The following is a 23185-nucleotide window of genomic DNA, read 5'->3' as shown; positions in this document are numbered from 1 at the left end:
CTTATTCTTTCTACTATTACTTGAGTCACTGTAGCTGGAGAAGACTACAAGGCATTCAATTTTACCATCAAAGACTACACAAGATCTCAAGTGACTACATTTCCAGCGTGACTGTTGCTCTTCAAAAACCAAATTCATATGAAAGGACAATAAATGCAGGGGCCAAACCAACATGGGAACATGGTTCAGATGTAGAAATCCATCAGTACAAAAAGGAGGAATTCTATCAAGCTTAAGATCCATGCTGCCATAAGAATAAAGGTACTGACTGCTCTGATTGTTTCTGTCTTTGGGTAAACATTTGCAGTTCTGGATATGAAGGAGCATTCTTTTGCTCATAACTTAACAGCTTAAAGGGACTAAATTTGCTGAAGATCCTCCCTTGTTCTGCTTTTAAGTCTCTTGCACTGCGCAATTCTTTCAGATTTGACTGAAGAACCATGAATACAGAGTAATCAGTCACTGCTATAGTTCCACACCCACTCCCTTCTTCCCAAAGTCTTAAGAGCTTTTGTATCAATAAATAACTGATATTGCAATCTGTCACCTGGTTTTCTGTGCATTCAGTTCTCTTATCCAGAGTGCCTCACTTAGAGAGTAACCATACTATACAGTGCAGAAACTCTCAAGTCAGTTCCTGTCTAATTAGTTTAGAAGTAGCTACCCAGCTCCCAGGGTCAACACCAGCAAGAAACATTTCATAGGTTCTGAACTCAGCAGTCTTGCATGGATCTAACCAGCTTTGTGCAAAGGCAGGTGTCTCTTCACCACGCTCACAAAATATCTTCCTTTCCGGCAAAGACATTGCAAAGATAATTCCAGTAGGCTTACTAGTCAGGTCAGTGCAGCTCAGAGTATCAGCAATTGTTTAGAACCAAGCCCCAGGCAAAGAACCCCAGCACGCTGAGAACACATTGCAGAGGCACTCAAGCTACAACCATCTCAGTTTGCCCTGGTTCTCTACACTTAGGAGACAAAGAACAGCAACTCATAATTTGAACAACCTCATTTTTGCATTACTGTGACTGAAGAAGGGACATGACACTCCAATGTGTGGTATCAGTTAGCCCTGAAGACCAAATTTCCTGGATTTAAACAGGTAAAACTTGGCAGCTATAGAATGTATTCTGTTATTTCACAGCAAGCCTTTCCCCTCTTCATTCATGCATGTACCTTTAGATGTTTGAGGGCTTGCTCTGCAACCAGCTCTTCTTTCTTGTTCCATTCCACAGCATTCATTACACAGGTCCACAGGAGACCAATCACTGCTGGCTCAGGCAGCTCATTTCTTTTCATTTCCTCTTTTACATAAAGCACCATCTGAAGCATGAAATACAGTGCTGGCTTTAGCAACATTTCCAGTCAACCAGTAGAAACTCTGCCTTATTAAGTACTTGCAGCCATTTACAAACAGTGTATTGATATAAAAACAACAGGAATCAAATTTAAAACAAGAATAAAAATGAAGCACTTAAAATGGCGATGTTCAGCAACGTTACTATTAATTGAGTATAAGTTTTCTCCTTCCTGCCCAAGCTGACAGTTAACAGTTACATGAACTACTTTCTCATCAAGCAGAACTAAACATAAAAACATAGCTAACTGCGTTTGTAAACTCACAGGGTGTTTTCTTGCCTTCATATGTTGAAATCACTGACTGAATTTATCAATAAGTTAAAATAATTTAAAGAAAAATAGAAGTAGACTTTGAGGTACCCACATCTGTTCCTCTCTACTTACTGTGTATTTACGTCTTGGACTATGTTTATATAAACAGAAGTTGTAAGACACTCTTTACCTCCTTAATTGGGCATTCCTGAGAGAGACGTTCTTGTAGCTCTTTTTGAAGTTCTTTACGAGTCCCCAGTGACTGCTGAACTCTGAGAAAATCTGAGAGCTCTTTTAGACCTGCTTCAGTGAAATACTTGGCAAAATGATCCACATTCTGCCGGTTGGCAGGAAATAGTTCCTAGAAGTACAGGAATACTCTGTGTTAAGTAAACCATGAATGAGGGCTCTTGACAAAATGAAGGAACAATTTCAAAGAGTGAACCTTGAATTCCTGGTTACTGTTCTATTAGCAATAGAAAAGTCAAACTCCATTCACATTATTCTACCGTTATAGCAGAGGAAAGAAATAGTGGTCAGTTATGCAAAAAAAAAAAAAAAACAACCAAAAAATCCACCACCCAACACCTGTTCTACATTAAGGGCACCTACTTACAAAGAGCCATCAGCTTAAGATGGCGCCCAAAACAGTTGAGCATTTTCTGAACTCTGAGTCTCGTAGGGAAAGCACAAATGAATAATGAAAAAGTCATTACATGCTAGGCACATTTAGTGTGTCCTCCCATGGATTACACACGTTCACTCCCAGCAATACTTAACTGGCCCAGGCACGCTAGCCTAAACATTGCTGTTCTGCTGAGCAATGATTACCATTACTGCATCATGTGAAGTTAACAGTGTACCTAATGCATATAGTGATCATTACCTCATCTACACATTTCTAACTCAAAGAAACTATGTATCTATGATTTGTTAAGTCCAGCTACTTCAAAAAATTAAAACGTTGCTTAAAAACTACTAGAGCATGCCCCTATCTTGACACGGATTCAAAGGTATTTGCTTACATTGTAACTCTTGTGGAATGAACAGTAGTCTGTTTTTCTCCCCCTGCAGGGGACTTAGAGACCCTCCATCTATTTGTTTACTGAAAAGCAGATTAAGAAGAAACTTCAAGGCATCTATGCTAGGCAACAGCAACCGACACTTGACGGTTCTTTAATACAGCAGCATAATGAGAGCCAACAGCTGAACACTTTACTCAGTAAATTTCAAAATAGAAATAAGACAATTGGCTTTTTTCCTCCTTCTCTAATAAATGGGGTAATTAGCCCATTTTCCAGCTTTGCTGCAATTTATTTATCATTTGGACTGAAAATCAGATACAAACTGAAGAGAGGAAGGGATGTGGGAGGCTGCTTTGCTTTTGAAAGATTCTTGCTTAATCATACAGTACTGCCATAGAAACAGGAAATAGTGCTGAAATTCTCTAGGCAGTACTACACAGGATACAGCACGTCTGATTGGATTATCACAGCAACCTTTCTGAAGGTTAAAACTACTGATCTTCAGAAACACACTAGCAGGGAAAGGCACATGACATTGCTCCATATTCACATACACTCTAAACACCTCAGGCCACTGCTACAAACCCAGAATACAGGTTTCGAGACAAAAGGCTGGAAAGCTTTTTGTGTGCTGCTTCCACTAATTCTGCCGTCAGCATTGCAGGACCATTTATGCTACCCAGAGGGCTGCTGTTGTGGAAGACTGGCTTACGCTGCTGTCTTTATACTACTCAACACCGTCACCTTGGGAAGCTTCTATGAATCATTTTTGGTTAAACAAGCGTCTTACGTCTTGTTTCTTATTTACAATGGTGGAAAAAAAATTACAAAAAGAAAAGAAAAAACCTTCACACAGTTGCTTGTGGTGTGTTTTGTTAGCAGTGGTTAGAAAGAAAAAATTCCCAAGCCCCACACATTCAGCCTTTCAGAAGGCATTTAACTACAGGAAAAACAGACAAAAGGTAGATACGCAGTATTTAATGCACCTGAACGCGTTTCAGTGCAACACAGCCATAACAACACTGCTGTAATTCAAAGTATTTTGAAAATGCTAAGGTAGTCTAGGGGGAGTAAACATGCTTAAAGAAAACTATCACCTGCATTTTATTTCCCTTCCTTCTTCAATAGGAGAAAAAGATTAATGAAATTATACTTACTAGCAATCTCTTATCAAGGTTGGCTTTTCTTAAAGCAGAGGTAACAGAATTGGCATCTTTCTCTGCCATCCATGCTTTAAAAAGTTTTACAGCAAAAGAAGCTGCAATCCCTGTTTGAGAAAGTACACAAAACATGTTTCAGCAACTTTCAACACAAATGAGAAATTGCTACAGCAATCTATTATGGAATGAAAATACACTTATGACAACAGGACTAAACATGTGGTACTAAAGTGCACTTTTTTTTTTCTTTAATGCAGTTAAAGACTGCAAGACTAATTTTCTGAGTATGTTGCACTGCCTTAAAAGCTTTTTTTTTTTTTTTTTTACCTATCCACATTTAACTGTGGAAAGACTTTGCCTGCAGTTAATTTCTCTACCTCTGCATCTTACAGATGATATCTAAAAAAACAGAACATTTTTTATGTTAAATCACCTAGGAAATGAAGGCCCGTAATAACAACAGGCAGGAGTAAGAAACAACTTCCCAACTTCAAGGCAGCTGATTGCACCACATCGTCCCACACAGTATTTAATAGCTGGTAGGACCAGGCACAAATACTATTTTAAAGAAGAAAAATCCCTTCCTCAAGGCACAACTTAACATTTTCTGTATGAAATCAGAAGAAAACCCACCGCCACCACATCTTCATTTCCACAACCTATAGCTTTCCCAGAGGAAAAGTACCAGCCCCACATCTCTTGCCTCTTTTCAACGTGTATTTCTCATGCACCTCCACAGCTCTGCTCCTGCTTCTCAGCTGCAAGCCAGTTGAAAGGGAGCTGCAGTGCTGTGGAGCTGGAGACAGAGCACTCCCGTAATGATGTGGTCTCCTGCAGGCCAGTTATGCTTCTCCATACTACATTCACATCAACACTTACAGTAATACTGAGAGCAGTCCTGATAATTTTTTGTTTTGCCTCCAAAAAGTCTATCTAATTCTATGAGCTGCACAGCTCCTCCTGATGCAAAGTAGCTTAGTCATTCTTACTGATTGATAACCATTCTTTTTATTCTTAGGATACACTGACTAAATGAGTCACCAAACAAAAATGGAATTGATTAATCCCCAGGCAGCACTAACTTCGTTAACATTCATTACAGATCTTGGCTGTTATGACAGTTTTGCCAACCTTATTTCAAGAGCTCAGTCGTGAGGCACGATCCTTGGAGAAGTACTACATGAAACTCTGATGTGCGATGACATTAAAGAACAGCTACAAATGCCACTTTTGCTCATTCACATATTGTGCAGAAGGTTCTAAACGAAACGAGCACGATCATAAAAGCTATGAGCAACTAGTCAAGACTGACAAAACCTGTTTGACTATGAGGGAACCTCAGAATAACGTTCACCTGTAATTCTAACCTGCAAACACCGTTCAGCCTATATGAAATGAGCATTTGCATTCCAGAGCTGAACTCGATGAAGATAAAGGCATTTGTAGCTAGAAATCACTATCCACAGTGGCCTATATGTACTACACAGTACTTGTACAGCTGTGACAATATAACCTATTCATATCAGAGGGCAGATAACGCAAACAAAATGCTCCCACAGCAGCACCTCTCAGCAAACAGTGCCTGGTAGCACACATGTTGGACTGCTGCTTGAAACACTTACTAGATGTCAGTAATATCCACATTACAGCTTTTTAGGTCACATGCTACTTTCTCATGAAAAGAAGAGCATGCCAGTAACAGAAAAGCACTCATTCTCAGACCATTGGGATGGTGACCAAATCAAGCGGAACTGTCTTTGCCACCAAATACCTGTGTGCCCTATATCCTTTCTCAAGTCATTTTCTAGACTATTCACATGTTGCCACTGTCTTTTCCTTTAAAATAGCTGTGCTGTTTTTCCAGGGCTCTTTTTTTTTTTTTTTTTTTTTAATTCATTATCTACCCCACTGATAGAAAGCAACTTCATCCATTCCTTTTATTGTTTATCCCCAGTGCGTTTTTTACCTTTGCATTAGTGTGAATGTACATCTAGATACACAAAGACGATTAAATCCTGGCAAATGTTTAGAGCTCCCAAAAAAATGCCATTTCACAATATGAATGCAGTTTTTGAATGCAGTTTTTCTAGCATTTTTGCACGAAATATTAAGTATAAAATATAACCAGTTACTTGAGCATTAAAAACCTGAGTTTCCAGATGCATTTTGTGTTGCCGTATCTATAAACAGAATTTGATCTAAAAACATGGCACTCCCATCACACTAAGATGTGATTAGTACTTTTGTTTGAATTTTTCTCCTACTTTAATTCTGCTCCCAAAAGCTGTGGGTGATGACAGAGCAAAACAGCAGCTGTGGCTTTTCTTTCTGCAGCATTTAAAAAACAAATGCATACTGCATGCAAGAATGGGAAGTTAGAATCTTTTTTAGATTAGATTTAACTAATAAATAACTTTCAAAAAAGATTTAATGAAAACTGTGCACCGTTGACAGTGCATCTGCAATTATTCCAGTCAGGAATTGTTAAGAATTAATATTTTTCAAATGTTTGCCTGATAAAGACTCCAAAGTAAAAGACTATAGATGAATAATAGAAACCTTCCAAAGCAAGGAAGCACCATCCATCCCCCATTCAAAAAAGCCTGCAACGAAACAACTCACCCAGTCCCTTCCTTGCTCTCAACACCAAAAACAACAACAACACCACCACCACCTTGTTGCAAAAAGGCACCAGTATCCTAAGATTGAAAGATTTGTTACTCATCACATGGTAAAGATGAGTCCATGGGAGAAGCTGTCAAGCAATCATTACTTGGCAAAACTGAGGGCTTGAACTCTTCCTTTCTGCAATGTCCATTTGGGCTATGTGTGCTCTCTGTTCCACTTTACACTCAAAGGACATCAGCAACACTTGTAAACCAAAAACAGCAGTAGCCTATCTAAGGAACAAATGTTACATTTCATGCTTGTATTTGTGTTGTTTTTGCTTTTTGTTGTCATCCTACTTTTCACTGCCCTCGTTAGATCTCAAAGTACATTGGCCTTTGCTGTCTGTATGTGCTTCTGCTTTATAATCCCACTTATCGAACAGCAACAGGCTTCCAACATACAAAATACGGAACAACAGAATACATCTCCAATAAAAACTACTATGAGATAAAAGGTCACTTAGAAAATTACCTTCTTTGACTATGTTGTCAGTGAAGAGGCTTGTTAAAATGGTAGCAGGAAGAGTCCCATTGGCTAAAAGGATCCCAGAAAGCATCGCCAATTTCGTCTGTTCTGTTTCAGAGAAGGCTTTAAGGAACAGCAGGAGCTGTGGGTTAGACAAGATAAAACAGATACACTTGAGCCATTGGCAACAGTAGCAGGTAGAGATGAATATTCATAGATGGTTAATTTTTTTTGTTTCTTAACAAGTCCGACTGTAACTTCAAGCAATCACATCAAAATCTGTCCTGAAGCATTACAGTGTCATTCTACTGACTAATTAGAATTTCCATAAGGATACAAGCTTGTGGAAAACTGCCTTACTCAATGACACAAGGTCTGTCTTCAGCACCTAAGTGTTACATACATTGTTAAATAAAAATGCTTGGTAAAGGCTTAATGCTCACTGAAATTAAAGAGATCAGAAACACAGGCTTGCTGATTTCAACAGGCTGACAGGAGCCTGCCCATTCACATCATTAGATTTTGGAACAGAAGGAACTACATTATTACTCATGCAAATAACAACATGAGAAAGTTCCACATTCTTCCTTCAGAGAAGGGAACACAGCATGTTTCTGGGCTTAAAGATGAATTTACTCTGCTAATTCCATTTGTCACCACACCTTTTTTCCTTCTTCAGAAGGCAAGATGCAATCAAAGCACAGGAGCTCATTTTGATGGGAAAATTGCACCCAGATCCCACATTAACTGTACCTCATCAGTAATACCTATGCATACAAGAGACAGAATATCAGATATGCCCCTATACTTGTATGTTACTACAGACAGTGACAGCTCTTCTCCAAGATATCCGGAGAGCCCATCATTAACTGTAAAGATTTGAGTGCAATGTTCTAAAAGATCCATGTAACTAATGAAGTGAGTTCTTAAAAGACATATGATGTTGTATGAACAACTCTGCTCTGCACCAGCAAACAAAACAGAAAAGCTCTTTTTATTCACGTGGCAATACTTACATAATATCAGTTTTAAATTATAGCTTACACGAGGCTGAATGATTCAGTCACAGATGTATCACTTGGCTTTTTAAGTGGGATGCAGCCAAATGACTGCAATAGAGTTTTAGCCCAAAAGAAGAAATATAAAAAGATAAAATCTTAAAGTGCAATTTTATTTCCACGAACTGTAACTCAACAAAAAGAAGGGGTGCAGACAAATGGAATTATTATTTCTAAACACAAAGATGAGAAACAAGTGTTATGCTGTATTTTCAAATGTAGAAATTAATTCCTGTGTACAATAATGGGGCTACTCCCATGGGAAAAATCAACATAATTTCCACTGAAATTCAAAGTAAACCTAACCAAAAAAAAAAAAAAAGACTGGAAGCTCAGGAACTCAAGTTTTCTTTACACAAGCTTTAATCAGCAGCAAAAAGTAGCAAAATCAGTAATAAAATCAGTAGCAAAAGGCAGTACCAAAAAGATGACTGCATGAGAAAAACAAGTTTAATTAGACCTTCTGATCCTTACTGTAAGCACTGATAACAAGACTGACTGAAGAGGAAACAACTTCACAATTTTGTATAGCCCACTTAACTCTTACTCTTTCTGCTCCCATACAAGCAACAGATAAGGATTTGGATTAGTGGTCACACAGACTACTTTAATGCCACAAATCAGGTCCTGGATAATTCCTGATGCATAACCTACATTGGGCTGTGTCAGTAACAAGCAAACCATGAACAGAGTTGTACCGATTTATGTCAGATTATGAAAGCAGTAGCACCAGTAAATCCAACTGCAAAGTGAGATATACCACACAAGGTGCAAGAATATCCCAATTAATATCCCAATTGTTAAAGAACAATTCTCGAAACTAGAGTGGATAAAATCTATAACTGTTCAAATCTGTTCAAAATTGTTCAAATATGGAAGATAAGAAATCCTACACTTACAAAGTTCACAGCCTCCTCTTCTTCCCTCCTGAATTTGAATTATGATGTTCTTTGAACTTCACCCAGTGGCAATATCTTCTGAGCAGGAACAAGGCCTTCCATAGGCCCCTCAATGCTTTAAGTACTGTTGGTGCTACCAACATAATTTGTTTTACTATTTTTGAAAAGCAGCTCTACTAAACTAATACATGCCACTTCCTGCTGTTCAAGGATATTATTCCATACTCTCAAGTAATTCAGGGGAAGACTGAGTTATGAGACTAATCAAAGCCTTTAACTGAGCCCCCCAGAAATCATCTCAAAAAATAGAACACTTAGCTCAGTGCTGTTGTTACAGGCTTTTATTACTGATTAAGAGCTCTTCTTTTACCATCGCTATTAAAACCTGTGCAGGAAAGTCACAAAGCATTCAAGTTACCTCAGAACAGAAGCAAACCACCCACAAAATGTTCCAGGCTGATACTTCTCTGCTATTACACAAGTGCTGGTATTACTGCTTTTGTTACAGACTGATTCTAAGCATGAGATGTGCGATTCGGGCCCACAGTTCTGCATTTCTAGCATAGTTTTAAGAACTCCTGCCTATTTTAGTGGAAGTTTAGAATACCTAATAAGCACAAGACTAGACCTAGTATGCTGCTCTGTGTTATATTTTCTTTTACAGAGAAGTCTATTAGTCACAAATTCTAAGCATAAGAGTTACACTTCTGTGTAACTGAAGTGTAACTCTTCTCTTGCAATATTAAAATCTTAATAGTGAAAATTAAGGAATTCTAGGCACACAGCAAACAAGGTACCTTTTTATATTATTGTTATCTGAAGTTGTTCATCTGTTGCTTTTGTGTTTGACAGTTTGTTGCAGCTGTAGACAGTCTTGACAGCAACTGTCAGCAATGGGAAGGCATCTAAGGCATCACAGTACATACCTGATGATTGACTTTCACTGGCTAGAAGTATCTATATTTACTCCACATTTGGAATATTTGGTGTCAAAATGTTATCTTCTTTTTCCAAATCGATTTATGTTTACTTTCATTAGGAAAACAGGAACACAAAGAATGAACCCATCTCTCCCAGTACTTTGGATATCCCGATGTGACTCAAATAGTACAAGGGCTGCTGCAAGAGTAATGCCTCCTATTTTATTACGTTGGCCTACAATATCAGAGGCAGATGTTGGTGGTATGGCAGTAGAGGTTCAGCCTTCCTGCCAATATCCCATTACGTTTTCTTGCTGTGTGACAGATGGCAGCAGAGGAACAGTCTGACAGAATGGCACCTGCCATGGAAGCATGTATGAAACAAAGGTACGGAACTGAAATCCTCCATGTGAACACAATTGCAGCCACTGACATTCATTGATGCTTGCTGAACATTTTTGGAGACCAATCAGTGGATAACAGAGTAGTGAGGCAGTGGGTGGTGAAACACTAAAACAGGTCACCTTCACTAGTGCAGATTCATACGAGCATGGCATTCAGGTTTTTGTTCATTGCTACAGCCAGTGGTGGTGCCTGTGTTGAAAAAGAGCATTTTGTAGCCAAGAATTTGCTCCATCAAGGAGTGTAACTGTGCTCTTTGGATCTGTTGTAGTTTTCATGGAAATAAACAGGAGGCGTTACTTGCAGAGCAGCCTACGTATTTACCAGTGCAAGACCAAAAAAATACTTACCTGTACTTTACCACAATTTTCATAAAAGCAAGAACTACACCAAATTCTTCTTGAAAATGCCTAAATAGACAGCTAACAATACTGCAGACTTCATCTGCTGATCTGAACAGATATTTACAGAAAAGACAAACACAAATTTGGAACTGACAATTCCACTTAAGTTATAGTAAAACACTGTCAGAGGTCTAAGCAGGAACAGAGACTGGACAGAACTCACATGAACTTAAGACGGCTACATTAAAAAATAGAGATAAGCAATGCACTGACACATCACCTCCTTCTGCTGAAATTGCTTAATTTTGATAATTAAGTAACTACGATACAAACATTTGGACATACAGTTTGCTTATGTCATTAGAAGAAGGAACAATTTACAGTTGTGAGAGAAGAGAATTCAGAAAAAGAATAGCTGAAAGCTCGAAGCAGGCACAAAAGGTACAGGGAAATAATGCTGCCCAAAAGATAAAATTATGAACTAAAAGTAAATACTGCCATCTAAGACAAACCCTTCTGAAAGAAGTCCCACTGATACCATCTAATTCAGACTGAAACTGCTGGTCTGGCCTTGTTTTTAGCACAACTTTTTCTGTGAGAAGAGCTCATTTCCCCCAAATGCTCTACCTGTCTAATGAATCTGCCAGAAAAAATACAAATCATTGCTGGGACAGTGACCATGGGAACAACATCTAGTAGTCACTTTTGCTTTTCTAAGAGCTGTCAAGGTGCAGTAGCTTCTGAAGGTGTAGAAATCCCTTCCAGAAGTATAATACATCTACCATATAACCATCTTTATGAGCAGCTCCTCATGCACATTAGTGCATATGTTGATTAAAGCACTAACCAGGTAAAAAAAAATCATCAGGAGATGGACACTAAGTATGGGGTCACAAAAACAGAGGGAGGAAGATGATAAGAAGGCAACTACAAATAACATTTATGAGTTTTAAGTCAATGACAGTGAAGGGATATTTCACAAGCCCAAAACTACACTATGAGCTTCCCAGTTTTTAACTCTGCAACATGGAGTATTAAAGGACTCTTCCCCCCTCTATCCTCAGCAATGGCAGCTAAACAGCACCATGTCCAAAGTCAAAGCACTCAGAAGCCAAGATGAGATTTGTGCAAGAGCACAGAGCTAAGGATGGCAACTGAAGGACAGGCAGAAAAATTCAGCCCATTATAATAGGGCCAGTGTGCACACCCACTTACGTGGTCTGGTGCACAAGATATAATCTGATGCTCAAAATCATATACAAAGTGTGTATATAACACTGAAGTTTGCAGCCTGCAAGCTGAACAAGCACTCACTGAGCCCCACGCTGTCAGGGCCAGGATCCTTCCAGCAGCTTTACATCAGATTTCAGGACTCCAGCCAAACTGTACCTCAAATTACTGCTTTGCCTTTTAATTAGCATACAGTTAATCTTTAGATTATTTGTTCCTCAGTTGAAGAGTTGAATTATTTTATATTGAGCATGGTTTCATCTTGTCACTACTGTGCAAAGTGAATTCTCAGCAACTCAAAGGATTCAAAAATCAAGCTGGTTACAGGAGAGTGAGGAGGCGGCCTGAATTGACATGACATTTGTTTAATATGCAGAACACTCTGAAACTTGAATGCTGTGAGTCAGCGTTTCTCATGTCAATGATTATAGTAATTAAGAGCAAGAACATTAGATTTGTGTGGGAATGGAGGTAAATTTAGGTCTTCAGAATGATGTATTGAGCAATCAGAATCAGTTAAAAGGCATGCTGGTCACAAGTGCAAAAATAATTTCCTGCATGAGCAAGAATGTATAAATAACAGCCAAATTCATTCAGCCACAGGAGGTGGTGGTGAGGCATCACACTCCAGACTTATCCTCACTTGACCCCTGCAGTGATCCTACTGATGTTCAGATTGTAGGAAAATATACTTCTAACAAATAGGGCACTTCAGTCACAAGACAGGTTCTGGCAATGCAGGCTTGTTAACTTACAACACAGTACAGTTTATCATTTACTCAGGCCAAATTAAAAATAGAATAAAGAAAGTATTTACATCTGTTACTAAGAATTTAAAGCACTCTAAATACATATTTCTTCTTTCAAATATTTCTACGTTTCTCCTGTTTCCTTAGAATTCAAACCCACAAAACAGAATCTACACCCACTACATCCACTCGACCATAACGGGCAAATCCTGAGAGCTCTACCAGTGCAGTGATGACTTCTCTTGTACATACGTGTGGCCTCAAATACTGAAACTAGTGGTTGGGACACATTCCATAACACAGAAGCAATTCAATACTCATACATCATCAACTGCCATTTTGCACAGCACATCTGCATTTATTCTATAGGGAAAAAAACCCAACCAATACAGACACACTATCTATTTGCAGGATAGTAATACTTTCTCTCATTAAGAACTATACCCAAATCCTGCATAGAAAAATCTAGAGTAAAGTTAATTTAGTCAAAGCAACCAACGGAAGCATTAAGTCAAAACTACTCTAGATCAAACACTACCAAGCAGCATTCCCACGGAGTTAAAGTTGCAGACTAAAGCTGCCACTCCTGCCAACTGTAGATTCCACTCTCTTTTCCAGCAGAGCTAAATAAAATACACAACAGAGCAGAACTCACATACAAAATTATATTAGAGTAAAAAAAAAAAAAAACCAACAACAAAAAAACCAACAATACAACACAAACAGTAACTCTCAAAGAAACTATCACCAACATTACCTTTTTGATTTCATCTTCAAATGCTTTCTCCAGATATTTGTATCTCCTGATAAGCTTATTGAAGACCTAAAGGAAAAACATGAGATAATTAAAAAAAAGAGTTTTAAAAAAAAATTAGCCCAAAAAAGCAAAAAGAAATAAGTCTGCCACTGCTGAATCCAATAAAAATGTCCATGGCCAAACCATGATAACACTTGTTTTCATTTTAATGTCTCCACAACAGGAGAGGAAAAAGTAACACAAGCTCCTTACATACTAATATTCCTTCAGACATTAATAAAGGCATTGTTTCTAGGAAATAAGTAGCCAGCAGTATATTTCTGCCATCATCTATTACACTATATATCACACGACTTACCACAAAACATTCTCAAAAGTGGAAAAAATGAATTCTGCAATTCTGATATATAGAAAAATGCCTGAATCACAGAATTTACTACAGCTTTCTTCTTACTTCTCAAAATACTATTCCCACTCTCCTTTACACCCTTATCCATAGATCAGAAGCAGAAGAAAGTGGGAGGAGGAAGAGGTTAAAGAGGTTAACAAATATAGAAAATTCGTACTTGGTCCCTTTCTTGCGATAACGCAGCTCTCTGAGGAAGCTGTCACATGTATATCAATGGAGAGAGGGGGTCAGGCAGTACTGCTGGTTATCTTCATTGCAGACAGGATCTCTATTAAAACCACTAATATGAAGGCTTAGAATAAGAACTCACTACTGCCAGGGAAGAAGGAAGAAGCTTCCACGAAGCTTTTACAACTACTATGTTCTTGGAAATACTTGTTCTCCAGTTTTCACCACTTGTTCCTCATTTTGTGACCACAGATTATGAAAGCAGAAGCAGCACAGGTGCAGGCTGCATTCAGATGGAAGAAGTGAGAGATAAGAAATTAAATAAACAAGTAACTGCTCTCACTATTGTACAAAGGGCACAAAAGTATGACTCACTGTCACATGCAAAAAGATTTGTATGAGGAAAAATATGACATTATCATCAAGCTGGATGGGGGAAGTAAAAGGGGAAAATGAAGTTTTAAGTCATTTTTCAGAGAATGTAAAATACATTCTGACATTCTAAAAGGTACTGTTTTGGCTCTGAACAAGGAAAACTGAAATGAAATATCAAGTTGCAATCATAGTAAGAAGTAAAGACAAACAGAAGTCTAATAAAATAAGATGGAAAAGACAAAAATGTAAGCCAGGATTTTGTTCAGATTTTCCAATAACGTATTTTGATAAGTCCTTCTAAATGACCTAAGTACATGTTATAAGCAAATCATCTGCTAATGCATCATCACTATCCCTTGCTCTTCTCTTAAAGACTTTCCTATCTTTGATTTGTTGCCACAACTAGAAACACACGAAGCAGCCACTCTACTAGCTCACAAGAAGTCAGATTAAGAAAGTAAGAAGCTCTGAACAGCATTTTAGCCTAACTTCATAACGCAATACGAGCACTATTTCCAATACGCATGAAAACTGACAAAGTATATAAAAAGACACGTCCTTTCAGGCATTAATTATAACATATTGACCTTTGGTTCAAAATACAGAAAACACATTCAAAATTCTAGTGCTTCAGATCCTGAAACCTTTCTGTTTCCCAACAGTCAATATTTTAATATTAAATTTGCCCCTAGAGACCTCGTACTGCCAATTTTTATCATCAAGTTAAAACACTAAAACTGAAGTAAACAGAATTAATGCTTTTATTAATAACAGACTTTCCTAGAGCAGGATAGCTTACTTTTAAGAGATAATAAAGGTAACACAGTGAATGCAATGATTTCCTTCCCAGAAGTTTGCATATTTCACTTCTCCAGACCATCAAGGATGTATTTTTAAAGGAACTTTGTTATTTAGCAAGTCTTCGTTACTGATGCAGATTCTGATCCTAGCATTCTTTAGAACAACCATGCAGCCATTCAGCCACTTGTCAGTCTCAATGGCTTTACAGGGATAGTAGCCCTTATGCTTTTGCTTACTATCTTTCACACCCCAATAGCAATTTGTTATTTAAAAAGAACGTACTTCTGACATCGGATTTTCAATGGTAAAAGTTTTTTTTTTTTTTTTTGCAATCCTACCTGTATTCAGAATTGTACGTTGTCTTAAAACTTTCAATTCTTATGGTATTTTCTCATGTACATCTCCTAATGTAATGCAACATTAATTTCTCTTCAATAATGCTTTAAAATATATTATGTTAATTTCATATACACCAATTTGTACAAGCCATGTTTTAATTTGAAAAAAAAAAAACTGTACAGCATGTATGTAGGAGAAATTAAAGTTCTCAGAGAGCATTTTTTTAACATTTGTCCAATTCCTAACTAGCCATACAACTATATGCTGGAGGTTTGAAATGTTTATTTTTGTCATTCACACTTCATGTGTTTCTAAAAATATGTTTCTGCAAATCTTTAAGGCCAACAATGTAGAAAAGGCCAACAAAACTATTAAGAATGATGTCTAAAATAATACTGAACCCAAATGTGTACTGAAAAAGAGTAAGACTGTTTTCTATAGAAGAAAGAGCTCACAGGTGTGATCAGAAAATCTCAGACATCTTATTCTGTTACTAAATAGTTACGTTAGGGCAAACTACTGGTTAAGTGAACTTTCAATTATCCTGAAACCAGCCAAGTGCAGTCTAGACAGTCTGCAGATGTTCCACTATAATCTCTCTTGGTTCATAAACAGAAAACAGTAATCAACCAGCCCTTTCTTATCCTGACCTGAGCATAGTTTCGGATGGCATCGTGATCTTCTTCTGCAAAAAATACACAGTGACGGGTCATCTTGGTCTTGTCATTGTCATCTATGCGTGTGCCTCCAGGAGCTAGAAGAAAGCAAAGGTAAAAAAGTATCAGTACAATTGAGTTAAAAGGAATGAGTGAGGGAGAAACCTACACAAACGTTATGGAGCTGTAACGTCACCTGACAGAAAGGACAGCTGACTGAGACTGCATCTGAGATCACAGACCTTAAAGGACTGAGAGATTCAGGTCACACTAAACAATCTCAGCTGCTTTTGAGAGCAATGAGCAGGATCAAGAAAGTGTAGGTTGAAGCATAATTCTTGCATTTACTTTAAGTGCTACTTCAAACACCATAATAATGTAAATAACTTCCAAAGATAAAAGAATTAACTCTGTTACTAAATTAAGGACTTGGAACATTTTCTAACTCCATGAAAACATTCAAACAGTGCCACAAAAGCCCCCTCGTGGGTTATTTTGTTCAGATTTTTTTTTTTTTAAATAGAACTTCCATTGGCTTTTGTTTCCTATGTTATCTTAAGACTTTCAAAAATATCTTTCCTTCTAACAAAACAAAGAGCAGGAAGCAGTAATCAAACCAACGCAACCGGTAAAAAGAGCCAAGTTATCCAAAATTCAAGGGAAGGCACAAGTTAGGGAATTTTCCCATGCTGCCACTGATACCTGGGGAAAATTCCCTATAAGCATCCACAAAACACTACTCATCCTTCAGTTCCTTTAGCTAGTTTGTGTTACAAGGTCTACAAAGCAAACTTTGCAGCAGCTAATAACCTATAGTGCTGTATGACACTTCCTTAAGCTCATACGTTCCTATTCCCCATAGTCAACATCTCTTATTTTGTTTGCTATTGCTTTTATATGCTCTTTCTGCTCAGCCTGAAGGCTTCACAGACCACTACACATTTTTTGTTAAATAGGCAAGATGCCTCCCGACACTGTCAAATCCCCAGGTTTTTTGGTGCAACAAACAATAGAATAGCCTATGACATTATATCCAAAAAGTATTTAGACAAGTGCCATTCTAATGCAGTTTATAATTTCCACTTTGTAAAGGAAGAAAGCATCTTCAAAGAAACAAGGCTAATCCTCAAATATCTGCAACAGGTACACTGCAACTTACCAAGCATGCTGCCAGCTACCAAAATATCAAAGAGAGTGTCAGCATAGCGGCGATAATCAAGCCGCGAGCCTGCAGAATCCAGAAACTTGGCTATGGCCTCCAGGTCACTCCCAGCTTCATTGAGACCTTGGACAATAGTATCCCTGAAGACTGTGGGTTCAAATTTCTCTTTTTCATCTGGAACAGGAAGGAGAATGAAAAGGAGATAGTTTTAAAATCCTACATCAGCCAGTGACTCAAAATGAGCACAGCACCTAAATGTGTTCTTCCTATTCTGGTCAGTTCAGTACACAAAAGAATGTTCAGTTGGCTTTTATTGCCTTTGGAAGTCTTGCTGTGTTTACCCTCACTTTACTCTCTCCTTCATAGCCTCAAAATACCAAGACACATGTGAGCAAGCAGGGATAAATATAAGAGGGGACAAGGAAATATTGAAATTGCTTTCCAATTTTGTACTCTTATTGGAGATATTACTAAACATGTGTGCCACTATATGTTGTTAAATCTGATATCAGAATAAATTATATGTCAGTTTTGTGTAAGTAGTATACCTACAGTGATATTATTTAACTGCTCGTGTTTTCCTTTAAATAATTACAGTTACACATTTAAAATGTTTTCAAAGGGACAACCTTCGGGAAAAAACAAGAAGCTACTCATGAAAACAGCTCTTCTGTAAATATTTAGTATTCTACACATGGTTTAACCAAGAACTTATCTTTGATTCATCAACCTGAGCTCTAAGGAAACAAATGCAGTGCTAACATGACACTTTCTACAGTTGTTCCTGATTGAACTCAGTTAAAGTACATTCTGAAACCCCAGACAACATCCCTAATGCCAAGGCCATCACTCCCAAAAGATGTAACCACAACCTCCAGGTAAAGCTAGATGTTACACATATCTCCTGATACTATTCCTTCCAGACCAATAATAATTACAACATACACCTGAAGCTTCTGAGTAAAACAGGTCCTGACTTTACACGAGGGCACGCACAAAACATTCGTTACCATTAAAATAAATTCGAACTTCAAGAACACAACCAGAAATTCCTCCATATCACTCAAAAACACTATAAAGAACATACTCTGTTACCACTTGCTAATAAGCATGGATTAAATTTTTTTATAAAACATACACTTAATGTATCCTGAAACAAATACAAATATAGAGATTTTAGTTACTAAGACAACTAGGTAAAATTTCTGTCTTAACATGTTCTAACAAAATTGGAAATAGCTGAGGCTCTCTCAACTCCATGCATACTCACACCCACGGTGATTACCTGTTCCCAACCCCAGCTTGTCATGTAGCAATGAACACCATCACAGTACCATCCTAGCCTGTCACCATACTCTCATCATTACTGTAAGCCTCCTTACTGGACTGAAAGTGGCTTTTACTTCACCCCAGACTTTGAGATCTTCAGAGCCTTTCGTTGTGTTGCCTCGTTTTCCAGCTGTGGTGAAGGCTTAGAGTCTGCCATAGACACTTAACTGTGGTGCTGGTTCTGCCCATTGCAGATAAACCACAGAGGAAGGGAAACTGAAGGACACGTCTACGCTCTGGGAAACTGTCTATAGGTAAACACTCCCGGGAATCCAATTGGAGCTATCAGGTCAGTTACCAAATACTTGCAGCTCTCTTCTAATGTGAAATACTAAAACAACTTACCAGCCAGCCCACATACAAGCTTTTTATTTAAGTGTAAGTACTTTAGCATGTGTACTCAGGCAATTTTATCTGCACACTAGGAACACAGCTCCACCTATAAATATGGATCTGAAAATAATTCTTTTACGGGCTACCACATATGCAGTATTTATATAGTTAAAAAGCTTGACGACTCATAAGATAGATGACAATTTTGTCTTAAAGAGATAAATTAAATAATTGCTGTTTTACTTATACACTGTATTTTGTCAGAATATTTAAGATGCTTATGTTTAAACTGAAACGTTATGTGTTTTGCATCATGGTACACAGTCCTCAGTAAAAACAAACATCATGATTAATATTTCTTGCTACTTAAAAAGAACCCTCCTCCCCAGAAGCACTTATCTCATTTGGTGAATCCTTCTATTTTCTTGTCTATTATAATCTAAAAATTTACATGGGAAGAGAAGGTGAACTCGCTGCATGAAAAATGGTTTATAATTTTACTGAAGCGTTTTTCTACCAAACTAACGCACTGAAGAAGAATACGCTGACGTAGTACAACAGAATGAGTAAGAAGCCATCATCAAGAAGTGGTGTCAGTATGCTGAGCTGTCAAGTACATAATTACTGAACAAGCACGGTTTCAATCAGGGCTAGCAAAGGCAGGTGTAGCTTGCAGATGCACTGCATACAATATTCAAGGCAGCAGTGCTATACATAGCTTTTCATTTTCATCAGGTCCCAGATCCTTATTTCCTTGTAAGGAAATCGCAAAGTACATTTGTACCTCCCTCCTTAAGAATTTGTTTCAGCTCTTCAAGAGAAAGCCCACAGCTCTTTTTCTAAGGAAGATAAATGAGCTACCCTATTTAATCCCTTTTCCGACTTCACCATAATACTGATTTTACTTAATTTTCCTTCACAAAAGAAACTAAAATGCACAGCTTAGTTCAGCTCCTTCTTATGCCACTATTTAATGTTTTTGCACAGTTTTTCAGCTGTTATTTGCTCTGTGATATCTATACCATGGGGACAAACAGGGCTACCAGGTAACGTCTATCAGCTTACTATAAGCAATACTCACTGGTTGTTTCCATTAACATTTAATGACATTTTTTGTCCTTAGGTATTTGTCAACTGCCTGGATACGTACATTTTCCTCACTAACCACTGCCGCTTTTGTTACTCTTATTTCCTCCTTTTCTACTTCAGACTACACAAGCAAGATGAAATGAATTTGCATGCACGCAAGTACAGTGTGGTCAATACAATTCATTTCCCATGTACCTGCACCTCGTGCACAAATCGTGGCCAGATGTCAACTATTGCTGACCCTCATCAAGTCTCATAACTGACAGGTATACAGATTATACCTGGAACTAAGCAAACTATCATCTTCATCCAGATTGACAGAAACCTGAAAAGGATCTGCCTCAGAGGTTCTTCTCTTTACAATGTAAGTTTTCTTCGTTCACATCTTGGATAGTGATTTTAATACATGCCACTGCGTACACTTCAGAAAAGCTTTATAATTTATATGTATTACATATTTATAATATAAAATATATTCTATCATTCTGTAACTCTTACTAGGTCAACTGACAGAAATGGAAGGAGGGAGATTTAGAAGTTGCTATTTCAGGCTGCTCTCTTTTAAGAACATTTTAGTCTCTAAACACCTTTTCAAAATTTAAAGAAAAAAAACATTGTCATCTTCCTTTATTGCTTTCTGAAAGCTCAGATATCATTCACATCTGTAGACTAGCTGCAGCTAGCTGAGCAGCAATGAACTTCATAGTGACAAGCATTTTTTATTAAATGTCTGACCACCATGTCACAGCCCACTTTCTCCTCAGATAGCAGTATTCTTGGGAGCTGCAGAAGGAGAAAAGTAGCATCCTGAGACAAATCAACTGGCAAGAAGCATTATCCATAATTCAACCAGTTTCCTTCAGCATTTATATATTTCAGACCCTCTTAATGGTCTGCCTGTCGCATACACCAGAAAGTCTCTGATGACTGAAATGCCAGAGTCCAACCATAGTCAATGTGCTCAGTCACATCACAGTAAAACTTAATGAGTCTCTGATATACTGGAAGTCAGAATAGAAACAGCCAGGATTTAGATTAGAAGATGATTTAAGTGTCTGCATATTAAGAGTTCTATATTCCAAATTCCATATAAATAATCTCTTAAAATAAAGGAGAAAACAAACACCTCCCTCAGTCCTCCAACCACTGCTCCAAGTCTTTTCCTTCCATACCGTAAAGTTAAAAAAAAAAAAAAATTACTTATAATTATTAGTGGTAGTATAATAAGAGTCAGAGTATCAAATCAGTGTCAGGACCTCATTATGCTACATACAATGCCCAACATGGACTGAAAAGAATGTCCTATCAAAAAAGAGATTATTCTGAGACAATTTTAGTAAGTAAAATAACTACCAGAACTGATTAAATCAGACTAAACAGTACATATAATCAACCCAACTGTACACATACCTCTGGTTGATTTGACAGCATTACTCTTTAGGTCTGTTAATTCCACTGCTCTAATGACACCTCTGCTGTTGCTAGTTAATGCTGTTCTGGACCATACTGACAGAAAGTTAATCTCACTAATTATTGGAGCACTATGACGTTTATTTACAAACACCAAAGGTTTCTTTTTCAAAGTAGTTATACCTGCAGACATTGCATGTGCATAAATAAGAAGGATATTTTCAACTGAAGAGGTTCCACTCACTTGTATGAACTGTGCCAGTTAAGATAACAGAGAAAGCAATGTGTGCAAGGAAGGAAAGTTGGGAAATCTGGAACTGCTCTTTAACGGAATTGCAAAAAAAGCTATTTCACAATTCTCACCCAACCTTCATGACTTTCCTAGATCTTAATACATTCACTCAACTCCTCAGATTCATAGTAGAATTAGCAGCTTTCTGAGGAAGGCTACAAACTCTTTTTGTTTTTTCCATCCACAGTGAGAAAATGCTCTTATTCACATTATCTGTCACAATAAACTCAGATCAGGTGACAGCTTTTAATGGGAAACAGGAAAGTCAAGATGGAAAAAGTCTGTTACATGACAGATAGGAACTCCATCTGTGCATACTAAAATAATCAGCTACTGCAACAGCAAAACACTGAAATCTTCATTTCACAAACCAGACATTATCTTCTGAAAGATTATTTTATTATCAATATTTGGAGTATATATGTGTGTGTCTGACTGTATTGTGTCTGTGTATACAAAAATCAGTATTTTTGCTCTCGTCAAAGTGTTGGGCATTCATTTGTCTCAGGCACCCAACCACAGAAAACGAACTTCAAGATATGAACAAGCAGGTTAGAAGGACCTGAGCGTCTCGCTGGACAAAAGGTTGGCCATGAGCCAGCAGTGTGCCCTTGAGCCCAAGAAGGCCAATGGTATATTGGGGTGCATTAAAAAGATTGTGGCCAGCAGGCCAAGGGAGGTTACCCTCCCCCCATTCTGTCCTGGTGAGTCTACATCTGGAAAACTGTATGCAATCCTGGGTTCCTGAGATGAAGACAGACTTCTAGAGAGAGCCCAGTGGAGGCTCACAAAGATGTTTAGGGGCTGAAGCATCTCCCTTCTGAGGAAAGGCTGAGAGACCTGGGAGTGCTCAGCCCAGAAAAGAGAAGAATGAGAGGGTATCTTATCAACACTAATAAATAAGAAAAGAGTGGAAGGTTAAGAGGATGGGGCCACTCTTTTCAACAGTGCTCAGCAACAGGACAACGGCTGCAAACTGAAACACAGGAAATTTCATACAAACATGAGAAAAACCTCCTTTATTTTTAGTGTGACAGAGCACTGGAACAAGTTGTCCAGAGAGGTGATGGAGTCACTCTCTCTGGAGATGTTCAAAACCCACCTGGACAATTTTCTGTGTAACTTACTCTAGAGAACTTGCTTTAGAGGAAAGGGGGGGCGGTGGGGGTGTGGAAAAAGATATTCCATCTCCAGAAGTCCCTTCCAAGCCTTACAATTCAGTGATTATTGCTATAGAGGATACCTGCATGATCAGTACAATCAGCACTGTCTCTTTAAAAACTGGGTATTTATATATACCTCACCAACCATTTTTGTAGAAAAATCAGTATCAATTACAAAAAGGGGGTTCATGTCATAGCAATCAAGTGTTTTAATAATAAGAATCAAACTACACTAACAGTAGAAAAATACTTGATTTTTTGTTTCTTTTTGTTCTCTGTTGTTGTTTTTGAAGAGAGCTTTCTGTTAAAGCAAATGGGTCCAATGAGATTATTTGATGTTATAATGGAAAAGAATTTCCTTTTCTTTTTTAG

General features: G+C 37.8%; 1 protein-coding gene across 2 annotated transcripts in view; it reads right to left on the bottom strand.

Annotated features, from left to right (window-relative positions):
• The window catches only part of BZW2 (basic leucine zipper and W2 domains 2), a 52556-nt gene that overhangs the window by 8234 nt on the left and 21137 nt on the right, over window positions 1–23185 (bottom strand). For both annotated transcript variants that reach the window (XM_085226117.1, XM_085226118.1), the window contains exons 3-9: window positions 17195–17371; window positions 16030–16133; window positions 13288–13353; window positions 6935–7070; window positions 3791–3900; window positions 1799–1969; window positions 1174–1320 (exon numbers count right to left, since the gene is read on the bottom strand). In XM_085226117.1, the coding sequence (XP_085082243.1) occupies window positions 1174–1320; window positions 1799–1969; window positions 3791–3900; window positions 6935–7070; window positions 13288–13353; window positions 16030–16133; window positions 17195–17371 (911 nt within the window). The remainder of the gene's footprint in view (window positions 1–1173; window positions 1321–1798; window positions 1970–3790; window positions 3901–6934; window positions 7071–13287; window positions 13354–16029; window positions 16134–17194; window positions 17372–23185) is intronic.

The sequence above is a fragment of the Meleagris gallopavo genome, chromosome 6 (genome assembly GCF_905368555.1).
Source record: "Meleagris gallopavo chromosome 6, MGAL_WU_HG_1.1, whole genome shotgun sequence".
NCBI classification, from domain to species: Eukaryota; Metazoa; Chordata; class Aves; order Galliformes; family Phasianidae; genus Meleagris; species Meleagris gallopavo.
This window is presented reverse-complemented; position numbering and strand designations above follow the sequence as displayed.